The sequence below is a fragment of the Scyliorhinus torazame genome, chromosome 9, assembly GCF_047496885.1.
Source record: "Scyliorhinus torazame isolate Kashiwa2021f chromosome 9, sScyTor2.1, whole genome shotgun sequence".
NCBI lineage: Eukaryota > Metazoa > Chordata > Chondrichthyes > Carcharhiniformes > Scyliorhinidae > Scyliorhinus > Scyliorhinus torazame.
In genome coordinates, this window is record NC_092715.1 from 9,882,356 (window position 1) to 9,895,205 (window position 12,850).

At 49.5% G+C, this 12,850-nt stretch overlaps 1 protein-coding gene across 1 annotated transcript in view; it reads right to left on the reverse strand.

Annotated features, from left to right (window-relative positions):
* The window catches only part of LOC140429946 (uncharacterized), a 134,333-nt gene that overhangs the window by 116,300 nt on the left and 5,183 nt on the right, over positions 1-12,850 (reverse strand). Inside the window, exon 2 of the mRNA XM_072517536.1 lies at positions 6,287-6,393. Within this exon, the coding sequence (XP_072373637.1) occupies positions 6,287-6,393 (107 nt within the window). The remainder of the gene's footprint in view (positions 1-6,286; positions 6,394-12,850) is intronic.

Genomic DNA, 12,850 nt, shown 5'->3' on the forward strand with positions numbered 1-12,850 from the left:
GGTGCGGCCGCATTTGGAGTATTGCGTGCAGTTCTGGTCGCCACATTATAGGAAGGATGTGGAAGCATTGGAAAGGGTGCAGAGGAGATTTACCAGAATGTTGCCTGGTATGGAGGGAAGATCGTATGAGGAAAGGCTGAGGGACTTGAGGCTGTTTTTGTTAGAGAGAAGAAGGTTAAGAGGTGACTTAATTGAGGCATACACGATGATCAGAGGATTGGATAGGGTGGCCAGTGAGAGCCTTTTTCCTCGGATGATGATGGCTAGCACGAGGGGACATAGCTTTAAATTGAGGGGAGATAGATATAGGACAGATGTCAGAGGTAGGTTCTTTACTCAGAGAGTAGTAAGGGCGTGGAATGCCCAGCCTGCAACAGGAGTGGACTCGCCAACACTAAGGGCATTCAAATGGTCATTGGATAGACATATGGACGATAAGGGAATAGTGTAGATGGGCTTTCGAGTGGTTTCACAGGTCGGCGCAACATCGAGGGCCGAAGGGCCTGTACTGCGCTGTAATGTTCTATGTTCTATGTTTTCAAGCTTTGATGCAGCCCTCAACCAGGATAGCTTTAGGTGAAGGGTATAGATCTCAACCTAGAAATATGTTCATGTTCAGGGGAAGCACAGCACACCTTCTGTATGATCCACTAAGTCGTCCTTAACATGAAAAGAAATGTAACTGCCCGACAGCTTTGTTTTCAAATCATCGGCCCAATTCCTACTTCCTTTAATTTAAGTTTTTGCGGAAACGTATTCAATAATTCCTTCTCAGAATCATTTTATTATTCTCCATACAGAATTTTTTTTGTTTACTAAAATAATATATATAACAACAATAACGAAAATTAACCTCATTACAAAGGTCTAACCTTTTTAAAATACATTTAGAGTATCCAATTATTTTTTTTCCAATTAAGGGGCAATTTAGCGCGGCCAATCCACCTAACTTGCACATCTTTGGGTTGTGGGGGTGAGACCCACGCAAACATGGACAAAGGCCTAACTTTAATTGACATATGCACTAAAATCTATTCCAATGCATTAATCGGTCAGACCCCTGTTGAAAGTTCTTACAGAGAAGGGCACAGCTGAGTTCAGGAACCAATTTGCCATGCTGCTGAGGGACTGTAGCCTTTTCCCTGAATGAACCCAGCAGTAATGGCTGGAACTGTCCAGTCCTTCATGGAGTGACAGAGATTTCAATGGGGCGCTAGCCCCATGCCGGGGGAATCTGGGACTTGAGGAGGGAGCTGGAAAATTCAGAAATGGGGTTGTGCTCCTGTGGTAGTATGTATTAGGGGTCATGTGGGGCTGGAAGCCCTAATGAGGGGCTGACAGTTCCCGGGTCCTGGTTGGCCGTTGACCTCTAGCTCCGCCCTGAAGGCGGAGTATAAGAAGCCGGAGTCCTCCTCCGCAGGCCATTCTACTATCGAGCTGCGGGGGAACAGACACGCTTAATAAAGCCTCATCGACTTCACTCTATTCGTCTCACGGAGTCTTTGTGCGCTACAATTTATTAAGCGTGCCTAAAAAGGACTATGGAGCTCAGGATCATCCCGGAATGCCTGAGGATCAGCCCCCACGCAGTGAACGCGGCAGCAGCCTTCAAGCACTGGCAGACTTGCTTCGAGGCCTACCTCAGAACGGCCACCGGCCGGGTCACAGAAGACCAAAAACTACAGGTCCTGCACTCAAGGTTAAGCACGGAGATTTTCTCCCTCATCGAAGACGCGGAGGATTTCCAGACGGCGTTCGCAGCACTGAAAAGTCTCTATGTCCGCCCAGTTAACCAAATCTACGCTCGCTACCAGCTCGCGACGAGACGGCAAAGTCCCGGAGAATTGATGGACGAATTCTACGCCGCGCTGCTGATTTTGGGACGAGCCTGCAGCTGCCCTTCGTTGAACGCAAACGAACACACGGACATGTTAATGCGCGATGCTTTTGTGGCAGGTTTAAATTCCTCCAAAATCCGCCAAAGACTTCTTGAAAAAGAGTCGCTAGGACTCTCAGAGGCCCGGGCCCTAGCAGCCTCCCTAGACGTGGCCGCGCGTAATACCCGCGCCTATGGCCCTGACCGCGCGGCAGGCCATTGGGCCCCGTACGTACCCGTCGCGACAAACCCACCCCCCCCCCCCCCCCCCGGACACCCCACAGGCTTGTGCGGTCCAAACGCCAAGTCGCACCGGGGGCGCCCGCTGCTATTTCTGCGGCCAGGCGAAACACCCCCGGCAGCGCTGCCCGGCCCGTGCAGCGATCTGCAAGAGCTGCGGGAAAAAGGGCCATTTCGCGGTTGTGTGCCGGTCCCGCGAGGTCGCCGCTGTCCCGGGAGAACAGGGAGCCCTGCACGCCGTTTACGCTCCCCAACCCCCCCAGCGCCCCATGTACGACCCGCAGGCGCAGCCACTCTGGGTTCCGACCACCGCGGTCCCGGGAGAACAGGGAGCCCTGCACGCCGCTTACGCTCCCCAACCCCCCCAGCGCCCCATGGTTGTCCCAGAGCGCAGCCACTCTGGGTTCCGACCACCGCGGTCCCGGGAGAACAGGGAGCCCTGCACGCTGCTTACACTCCCCAATCCACCTCCCCCGTCCCCACGTATGACCCGCCGGCGCTACCAATTTGGGTCCCGACCACCGCTGTCCCCAGAGATGAGGGAGCCCCGCGCGGTCCTAACGCTCCCCAACCCCCCCAGCGCCCCATGTGCGACCCGCAGGCGCCGCCATTTTGGGTCCCGGCCACCACGAGGGGAGGAAGGGCGCCGCCATCTTGGACCACCCCAGACCTGTACGACGCGTGGGGGCGGCCATTTTGTCCACCCCCGCCACCATCTTATGACCCCCCAGCCATGTGCGATGTATGGGGGCGGCCATTTTGTTCATCCCCGACGCCATCTTGGACGGCAACAACGGACCCCAGTGTCGACGGCTCCACGGGGTTCGAGGAAGACGCTCCACTACTACAACCACGTCTCGCTTCAATTATGCTCGATCAAGCTCGGCCTCGGACACTCCAGACGACGATGACAACGGTGCTAATAAGCGGGCACGAGACACCATGCCTAGTCGACTCCGGGAGCACGGAGAGCTTTATCCACCCCGACACGGTAAGACGCTGTCCCTTGACCGCCTATCCCAGCGCACAAAAGATTTCCCTAGCTGCAGGATCCCACTCCGTACAGATCCAAGGTTTCTGCACAGTTACTTTAACGGTGCAGGAGAGGGAGTTCAAAATCTACAAACTACACGTCCTTCCCCAACTCTGCGCCCCCACATTACTGGGATTAGATTTCCAGTGCAATCTTCAGAGCCTTACGTTCAAATTCGGCGGCCCAATACCCCCACTCACTATCTGCGGCCTCGCAACCCTCAAGGTGCAACCCCCGTCCTTGTTTGCGAACCTTACCCCGGATTGCAAACCCGTCGTCACTAGGAGCAGACAGTACAGCGCCCAAGACCGGACCTTCATTCGGTCCGAAGTCCAGCGGCTGCTAAAGGAAGGCATAATCCAGGCCAGCAATAGTCCCTGGAGAGCACAGGTGGTAGTAGTGAAGACAGGGGAGAAACAAAGGATGGTCATAGACTATAGCCAGACCATCAACAGGTACACACAACTAGACGCGTACCCTCTCCCCCGCATATCCGACATGGTCAATCGGATTGCCCAATATAAAGTCTTCTCCACCGTGGACCTCAAGTCCGCCTACCATCAGCTCCCCATCCGCCCAAGTGACCGCAAGTACACAGCCTTCGAGGCAGACGGGCGATTATACCATTTCCTAAGGGTTCCATTTGGCGTCACAAACGGGGTCTCGGTCTTCCAACGGGAGATGGACCGAATGGTTGATCAACATGGGTTGCGGGCCACGTTCCCGTATCTCGACAATGTAACCATCTGCGGCCACGACCAGCAGGACCACGACGCCAACCTCCAAAAATTCCTCCAGACCGCCAAAGCCTTGAACCTCACGTACAACGAGGACAAGTGCGTTTTTAGCACCAACCGGCTAGCCATTCTGGGCTACGTAGTGCGCAATGGGATAATAGGCCCCGACCCCGAACGTATGCGCGCCCTCATGGAATTCCCCCTCCTGAACTGCTCAAAAGCCCTGAAATGCTGCCTGGGGTTTTTTTCATACTACGCCCAGTGGGTCCCCCAGTACGCAGACAAGGCCCGCCCCCTAATACAGACCACGACCTTCCCTCTGTCGACAGAGGCTTGCCAGGCCTTCAGCCGCATCAAAGCGGATATCGCAAAGGCCACGATGCGCGCCATCGACGAGTCCCTCCCCTTCCAGGTCGAGAGCGACGCCTCCGACGTAGCTCTAGCGGCCACCCTTAACCAAGCGGGCAGACCCGTGGCCTTTTTCTCCCGAACCCTCCACGCTTCAGAAATCCGCCTCTCCTCAGTGGAAAAGGAAGCCCAAGCCATAGTGGAAGCTGTGCGACATTGGAGGCATTACCTGGCCGGCAGGAGATTCACTCTCCTCACCGACCAACGGTCGGTAGCCTTCATGTTCGATAATGCACTGCGGGGCAAAATCAAAAACGACAAGATCTTAAGGTGGAGGATCGAACTCTCCACCTTCAACTACGAGATCTTGTATCGTCCCGGAAAGCTGAACGAGCCGTCCGATGCCCTATCCCGCGGCACATGTGCCAACGCACAAATTAACCGCCTCCAAACCCTCCACGAGGACCTCTGCCACCCGAGGGTCACTCGGTTTTTCCACTTTATCAAGTCCCGCAACCTCCCATACTCTTTAGAGGAGGTCCGTACAGTCACAAGGGACTGCCACATCTGCGCGGAATGCAAACCGCATTTTTTCAGGCCGGATGGTGCGCATCTGATTAAGGCTTCCCGCCCCTTTGAACGCCTTAGTCTGGATTTCAAAGGGCCCCTCCCCTCCACCGACCGCAACACATACTTCCTTAATGTGGTGGACGAATACTCCCGCTTCCCATTCGCCATTCCCTGCTCTGACATGACCGCGGCCACAGTCATTAAAGCCCTGAACACCATCTTCACAGTGTTCGGTTGCCCCGCATACGTCCACAGCGACAGGGGGTCCTCTTTCATGAGTGACAAGCTGCGCCAGTTCCTGCTCAGCAAGGGCATAGCCTCAAGCAGGACGACCAGCTACAACCCCCGGGGGAACGGGCAAGTAGAGAGGGAGGACGGCACGGTCTGGAAGGCCATCCTACTGGCCCTACGGTCCAGGGACCTCCCAGTTTCACGGTGGCAGGAGGTCCTCCCGGACGCTCTCCACTCCATCCGGTCGCTATTATGTACGAGCACTAATCAAACGCCTCATGAGCGTCTCCTTGTCTTCCCTAGGAGGTCCTCCTCTGGAACGGCGCTACCGACCTGGCTGGCAGCCCCAGGACCCATCTTGCTCCAAAAGCACGTGCGGGCACACAAGGCGGACCCGTTGGTCGAAAGGGTTCACCTCCTCCACGCGAACCCGCAGTACGCTTACGTGGAGTACCCCGACGGCTGACAGGACACGGTCTCCCTGCGGGATCTGGCGCCCGCCGGCAACACACACACCCCCCCGACACCATTCACCCAACCCCCCCCCCTTCCTGCCACCGCCGCACCCCGCGACCGCCCCCTTCCCAGGAGGATCGGTTCCCCGCCCCTCAGGCCTGACCAAGAATAAAGCCCAAGCTGAAACCGTAAGGCTCCCGGAGACGACAACATCGGTACAAGCACCACCACCACCACCGGGGCCGAGGCGATCGACACGGACGACCAGACCGCCCGACCGACTCGTGGCGTCGATCTAAATCAATATATGGACCTTTCACAAGAACATTTTGCTTTTGTCCCGATACCTTCTGTAAATAGTTGAAACAGGACAAAATTGTACAATACTGTATTGCCATATGAATGTTTTCCTCCCAGGACCAGCCCTGTAAACCCTTACCACCATGCGAAGCATCACCCCGCCGGGTTCATTTTGACAAGGGGTGAATGTGGTAGTATGTATTAGGGGTCATGTGGGACTGGAAGCCCTAATGTCATTGGCTGACAGTTCCCGGGTCCTGGTTGGCCGTTGACCTCTAGCTCCGCCCTGAAGGCGGAGTATAAGAAGCCGGAGTCCTCACCCGCAGGCCATTCTACTATCGAGCTGCGGGGGAACAGACACGCTTAATAAAGCCTCATCGACTTCACTCTATTCGTCTCACGGAGTCTTTGTGCGCTACAGCTCCTTATACTTTTTATCAAGGAAATAAATCCCAGAGGCACCATAATTCCAAAGTGCAACCGGCCCAAACTTACATCTCTTCTCAATTCATTTGTTGAATTTGAACCCTCCGAAGATGTTTTCATACTTGGAAAATTTCTTTGTTTGTCAGGATTTTCAGTTACAATCAAAGGTGCAGATCCTGAAATGGATAAATTGATAGAAGGAATCAAAGAGGTTTTCATCGTGGGATTGTGCAATTTCAAGAGCAAGTATGATTAAATTAATGCCTGGAGCTACAGGAGTTTTTTAGCATTGAAGACTGCATTTTCACTGGAACACAAGACATAGAAGCCGGAGGGGGGCCACCACACCTTCAAACCTGCTCCCACATTATTTCATAAAATCATAGCTGATCTATGCCAGCCTCAACTCCTTTTCTGTGCCAATTCCCCACAGCCTCTATTCCTCCATCAATCAAATATTCATTCACCTCCACTCTCAATATTTCTAATGATCTAGTCTCCAGTGGAGAATTCCAGAGATTTACCTCTGCAAGGAGGCATTTCTACGCACCTTAGTTTTAAATGAGTGGCCCTGTATCTTGTAGCTCTGTTCCCTTGTTCGAGTCTCTCCCACCAGTGAAAATATCTCATCATCTACCCTGTCACCCCCCTAAGGATCGTATTTGTTTGAATAAGATCATCTCTCACTCTTCTGAACTCAAAGGAATACAGACCCAGACTACTTACTCTCTCGTGATTCTTTAAAAATAAATTTAGAGTACACAATTCTTTGTTTCCAATTAAGGGGCAATTTAACATGGCCAATCCACCTACCCAGCACATGTTTGGGTTGTGGGGTTGAGACCCACGCAGACACAAGGGGAATTTGCAAACTCCACACGGACAGTGACCCGGAGAGGGGGTCAAACCCGGGTCTTCGGCATCGTGAGTCGGCAGCAGTGCTAAGCAATGCGCCACCGCGCAGTCCCTAGTCTCTCTTGATGGGGCAACCCTCTCATCCCAGGAATTAGTCTGGTAAATCTCTTTTGAACTGCCTCCATTGTTACTATATCCTTTTTTAGGTAATGGGACCAAAACTGTTGGCAGTATTCCAGGTGAGGCCTCACCAATCTCTGTACAATTGCAACAAAACCTCCCTATTTTTAAACGCCAATCCCATTCCAATAAAGGCCAAAATGACATTTACCTTCTGAACTACTTGTTAGACCTGCCGGCTAGCTTTGTGTGATTCATGCACTAGAACACCCAGATCCCTCTGTACTTCATTTATCTGCACTCTCTCTCCATTTAGATACTAATCTGACTTTTGATTCCTCCTACCCAAGTGCATGACCTCACACTTCCCCTCATTAAACTCCATTTGCCAGCTTTTCACCCAGTAACCCAATCTGTCTGTACCCTGCTGCAGAATCACAATATCCTCATTACAATCGGCCCTTCCACCTATTTTTGTATCATTGGCAAATTTGGAAGCCATACATTCTGTTCCTCCCTCTAGGTCATTCATGTAAATAGTGAATAATTGTGGGTCAATACTAATCCCTGCAGTACTCCACTAGTTACATCTATTCCACTTCTCTGTTTCCTATGTGAAATCCAGTTTTCGATCCATGTTGACAAACTTCCTCCAATTCCATTTGCTTTATGCAGCAGCCTCTTATGTGGCACCTTGTCAAATGCCTTTTGGAAATCTAAATATACTAAATCGACAGGATCTCTCTATCTACTCGTCCTGTTACATCCGGAATGAATCAAGCAAATTTGTCAAACCTCATTTACCATTCCTAAAACCATGTTAACTATGTTTGATTATACTCAGCTTTCCGAAATGATTCACTATTTCCTCTTTGATCATTGACTCCAGTGTCTTGCCAATAATGGATGCTAAACTGACTGGCCGGTATTTCCCTGCCTTCTGCCTTTCTCCCTTTTTGAACATGGGCGTCGAATTGGCTATTTTCCAATCTTCTGGTACCCTCCCGGAATTTAGCAAGTTACGAAAATTTTCAACTGATGGGTCCACTATCCGTGCAGCCACTTCCTTTACAAAGCTAGCATGCAGTTCATCGGGCCCAGGTGACTTGTCCACCTTTAGCCCCTTGAGTTTCTCTCATACTCTACACCTTGTGATTGGGATTTTTGTAAGTTCTGCCATGTTATTTGAAATCAGCCCATCTGATATCTTAGGATATTTGCAATGTCTTTCACAGTGAAGACTGATAAGAACATAAGAACTAGGAACAGGAGTCGGCCATCTGGCCCCTCGAGCCTGCTCCGCCATTTAATGAGATCATGGCTGATCTTTGTGGACTCAGCTCCACTCTCCGGCCTGTACACCATAACCCTTAATCCCTTTATTCTTTAGAAAGGCATCTATCTTTTTCTTAAAAACATTTAAAGAAGGAGCCTCAACTGCTTCACTGGGCAAGGAATTCCAGAGATTCACAACCCTTTGGGTGAAGAAGTTCCTCCTACACTCCATCCGAAATCTACCTCCCCTTATTTTGAGGCTATGCCCCCTAGTTCTGCTTTCCCCGACCAGTGGAAACAACCTGCCTGCATCTATCCTATCTATTCTCTTCATAATTTTATATGTCTCAATAAGATCCCCCCCCGCATCCTTCTAAACTCCAATGAGTACAGTCCCAGTCTACTCAACCTCTCGTCATAATCTAATCCCCTCAACTCTGGGATCAACCTAGTGAATCTCCTCTGCACTCCCTCCAGTGCCAATATGTCCTTTCTCAGGTAAGGAGACCAAAACTGAACACAATACTCCAGATGCGGCCTCACCAACACCCTATACAATTGCAGCATAACCTCACTAGTCTTGAACTCCATCCCTCTAGCAATGAAAGACAAAACTCGATTAGCCTTCTTAATCACCTGTTGCACCTGCACACCAACTTTTTGCGACTCGTGCACCAGCACACCCAGGTCTCTCTGCACAGCAGCATGTTTTAACACCTTACCGTTTAAATAATAATCCATTCTGCTGTTATTCCTCCCAAAATGTATAGCCTCACACTTGGCAACATTGAATTCCATCTGCCAGACCCTAGCCCATTCACCTAACCTATCCAAATCCTTCTGCAGACTTCCGGTATCCCCTGCACTTTTTGCTTTACCACTCATCTTAATGTCGTCTGCAAACTTTGACACATTGCACTTGGTCCCCAACTCCAAATCGTCTATGTAAATTGTGAACAACTGCGGGCCCAACACTGATCCTTGAGGGACCCCACTAGTTACAGGTTGCCAACCAGAGAAACACCCATTTATCCCAACTCTCTGCTTTCTGTTAGTTAACCAATCCTCTACCCATGCTACCACTTTACCCTCAATGCCATGCATCTTTAGTTTATGCAGCAACCTTTTGTGTGGCACCTTGTCAAAAGCTTTCTGGAAATCCAGATATACCACATCCATTGGCTCCCCGTTATCTACTGCACTGGTAACGGCCTCAAAAAATTCTACCAAATTAGTCAGACACGACCTACCCTTTGTGAACCCATGCTGCGCCTGCCCAATGGGACAATTTCCCTCCAGGTGCCCCGCTATTTCCTCCTTAATGATAGATTCCAGCATTTTCCCTACAACCGAAGTTAAGCTTACCGGCCTATAATTACCCGCTTTCTGCCGACCTCCTTTTTTAAACAGTGGTGTCACGTTTGCTACTTTCCAATCCTCTGGGACCACCCCAGAGTCTAGTGAATTTAGATAAATTATCTCTAGTGCGTTTACAATTTCCCTAGCCATCTCTTTTAACACTCTGGGATGCATCCCATCAGGGCCAGGAGACTGGCCTACCTTTAGCCCCATTAGCTTGCCCAATACTGCCTCCTTAGTGATTACAATCATCGCAAGGTCCTCACCTATCATATCCTTATTTCCATCAGTCACTGGCATGTTATTTGTGTCCTCCGCTGTGAAGACTGACCCAAAAAACCTGTTCAGCTCCTCAGCCAGTTCCCCGTCTCCTATTATTAAATCTCCCTTCTCATCTTCCAAAGGACCAATATTTACCTTAGCCACTCTTTTTTGTCTTATATATTTGTAGAAGCTTTTACTATCTGCTTTTATGTTCTGAGCCAGTTTACTTTCATAGTCTACCTTACTCTTCTTTATGGCTTTTTAGTAGCTTTCTGTTGTCCCCTAAAGACTTCCCAGTCCTCTAGTCTCCCACTAATTTTTGCCACTTTGTATGTTTTTTCCTTCAATTTGATACTCTCCCTCACCTCCTTAGATATCCACGATCGATTTTTCCCCTTTCTACCGTCTTTCTTTTTTGTTGGTATGAACCTTTTCTGAACGCTGTGAAAGATCGCTCGGAAGGTTCTCCACTGTTCCTCAACTGCTTCACCATGAAGTCTTTGCTCCCAGTCTACCTTAGCTAGTTCTTCTCTCATCCCATTGTAATTGCCTTTGTTTAAGCACAAAACACTAGTGTTTGATTTTACCTTGTCATTCTCCAACTGTATTTTAAATTCCACCATATTGTGGTCGCTCCTTCCAAGAGGATCCCGAACTATGAGATCATTAATCAATCCTGCCTCATTACACAGGACCAGATCTAGGACCGTTTGTTCCCTTGTAGGTTCCATTACATACTGTTCCAGGAAATTATCCCGGGCACATTCTATAAACTCCTCCTCAAGGCTGCCTTTACCAACCTGGTTAAACCAATCGATAGGCAGATTAAAATCTCCCATGATAACCGCTGTACCATTTCTACATGCATCCGTTATTTCTTTGCTTATTGCCTGCCCTACCATCTTGTTACTATTTGGTGGCCTATAGACTAATCCTATCAGTGACCTTTTCGCCTTACTATTCCTGATTTCCACCCAAATTGATTCAACCTTGTCCTCCATAGCACCAATATCATCCCTTACTATTGCCCGGATGCCATCCTTAAACAACAAAGCTACACCACCGCCCTTACCGTCCATTCTATCCTTTCGTATAGTCTGATACCCTTGGATATTTAACTCCCAGTCGTGACCATCTTTTAACCATGTTTCAGTAATGGCCACTAAATCATAGTCATTCAAGATGATTTGCGCCATCAACTCATTTACCTTATTTCTTATACTACGAGCATTCAGGTAAAGTACACTTATGCTGTTTTTTATGTCTTTGTTATGAATCCTAACACCTTGATCAGTAACTTTTCGCAATTTATTTTTCCTCTTACCCTTTCTCCTAATTTTCCTTGTCTTTGAACCCATATCTCTACATAATAACCTGTCACGTAACCTGCTGCCTTGATCTCCATTAACCATTATCCTGTCCATAGCTTTACACTTCCCTTCCCCCCAACTTGCTAGTTTAAAGTCCTTGTGACCAACCTATTTATCCTATTTGCTAGAACACTGGTCCCAGAATGGTTCAGGTGAAGACAGTCCCAACGGTACAGGTCCCTCCTGCCCCAGTACTGATGCCAATGCCCCATGAAATGGAATCTCTCTTTCCCGCACCACTCCTTTAGCCACGTGTTAACTTCTCTAATTTTCTCAACCCTATGCCAATTGGCACGTGGCTCGGGTAGTAATCCAGAGATTATAACCCTGGAGGACCTGTTCTTTAATTTAGTCCCTAGTGTTTGATAATCCCCAAACAGGTCCTCTTTCCTAGTCTTACCTATGTTGTTAGTCCCAACGTGGACCACAACAACTGGATCCTCCCCCTCCCTCTCCAAAATCCTTTCAAGCCGATCAGAGATGTCCCTCACCCTGGCACCGGGCAGGCAACATACCATGCGGGACTCTCGATCTGGCTTACAAAGGATGCCATCAATCCCCCTAGTTATAGAATCCCCTACAACTACCACTTGTCTTTTTGCTCCCCCCTCTTGAATGGCTTCCTGTACCACGGTGCAGTGGTCAGTCAACGCATCCTCCCTCCAGCCCTCTTCCTCATCCACACAGGGAGCAAGTACCTCATACCTGTTGGACAAGGTCAAGGGCTGAGGCTCCTCAACTCCTAAACTCAGGATCCCCCTACCTGCCTCCCTTGCAGTCACACCACTCTGTCCCTGACCACTGTCCGAATTAACAGAACCTATTCTACCGGGTGTGACTGCCTCCTGAAACAAAGTGTCCAGGTAATGTTCCACCTCCCTGATGTGCTGCAGTGTGTGCAGCTCGGTCTCCAGCTCATCAATTCTGAGCCGAAGTTCCTCGAGCAGCAAACACTTGCTGCAGATGTGGTCACTGACGGTCTCAATGGGATCCACCAGTTCCATCATCATCATTATCATCATCAACATCATGCAAAAAATGTATTTAGCATATCCACCATTTCTTTGTTTGCTGTTATTAATTCACCAGCCTTGTTCTATTCAATGCTAAGGGAGAGAGCCAGCATGTGGGAAATTACAGAGCAGTTAGTTTAACATCTATTGTTGGGAAATTGTTTGAAGCAATTATTAAGGACGTGATATCAGAACATTTGGAAAGTCAAAACACATTTCATCCGAGTCAGCATGGTTTTATGGAGGAAAAATCATATTTGACTAATTTGCTAAACTTCTTTGAAGATGTAATAAGCAAAGTGGGCAGCACAGTGGCACATGGATGGCACGGTGGCATTGTGGTTAGCACTGCTGCCTCACAGCTCAAGGGTCCCAGG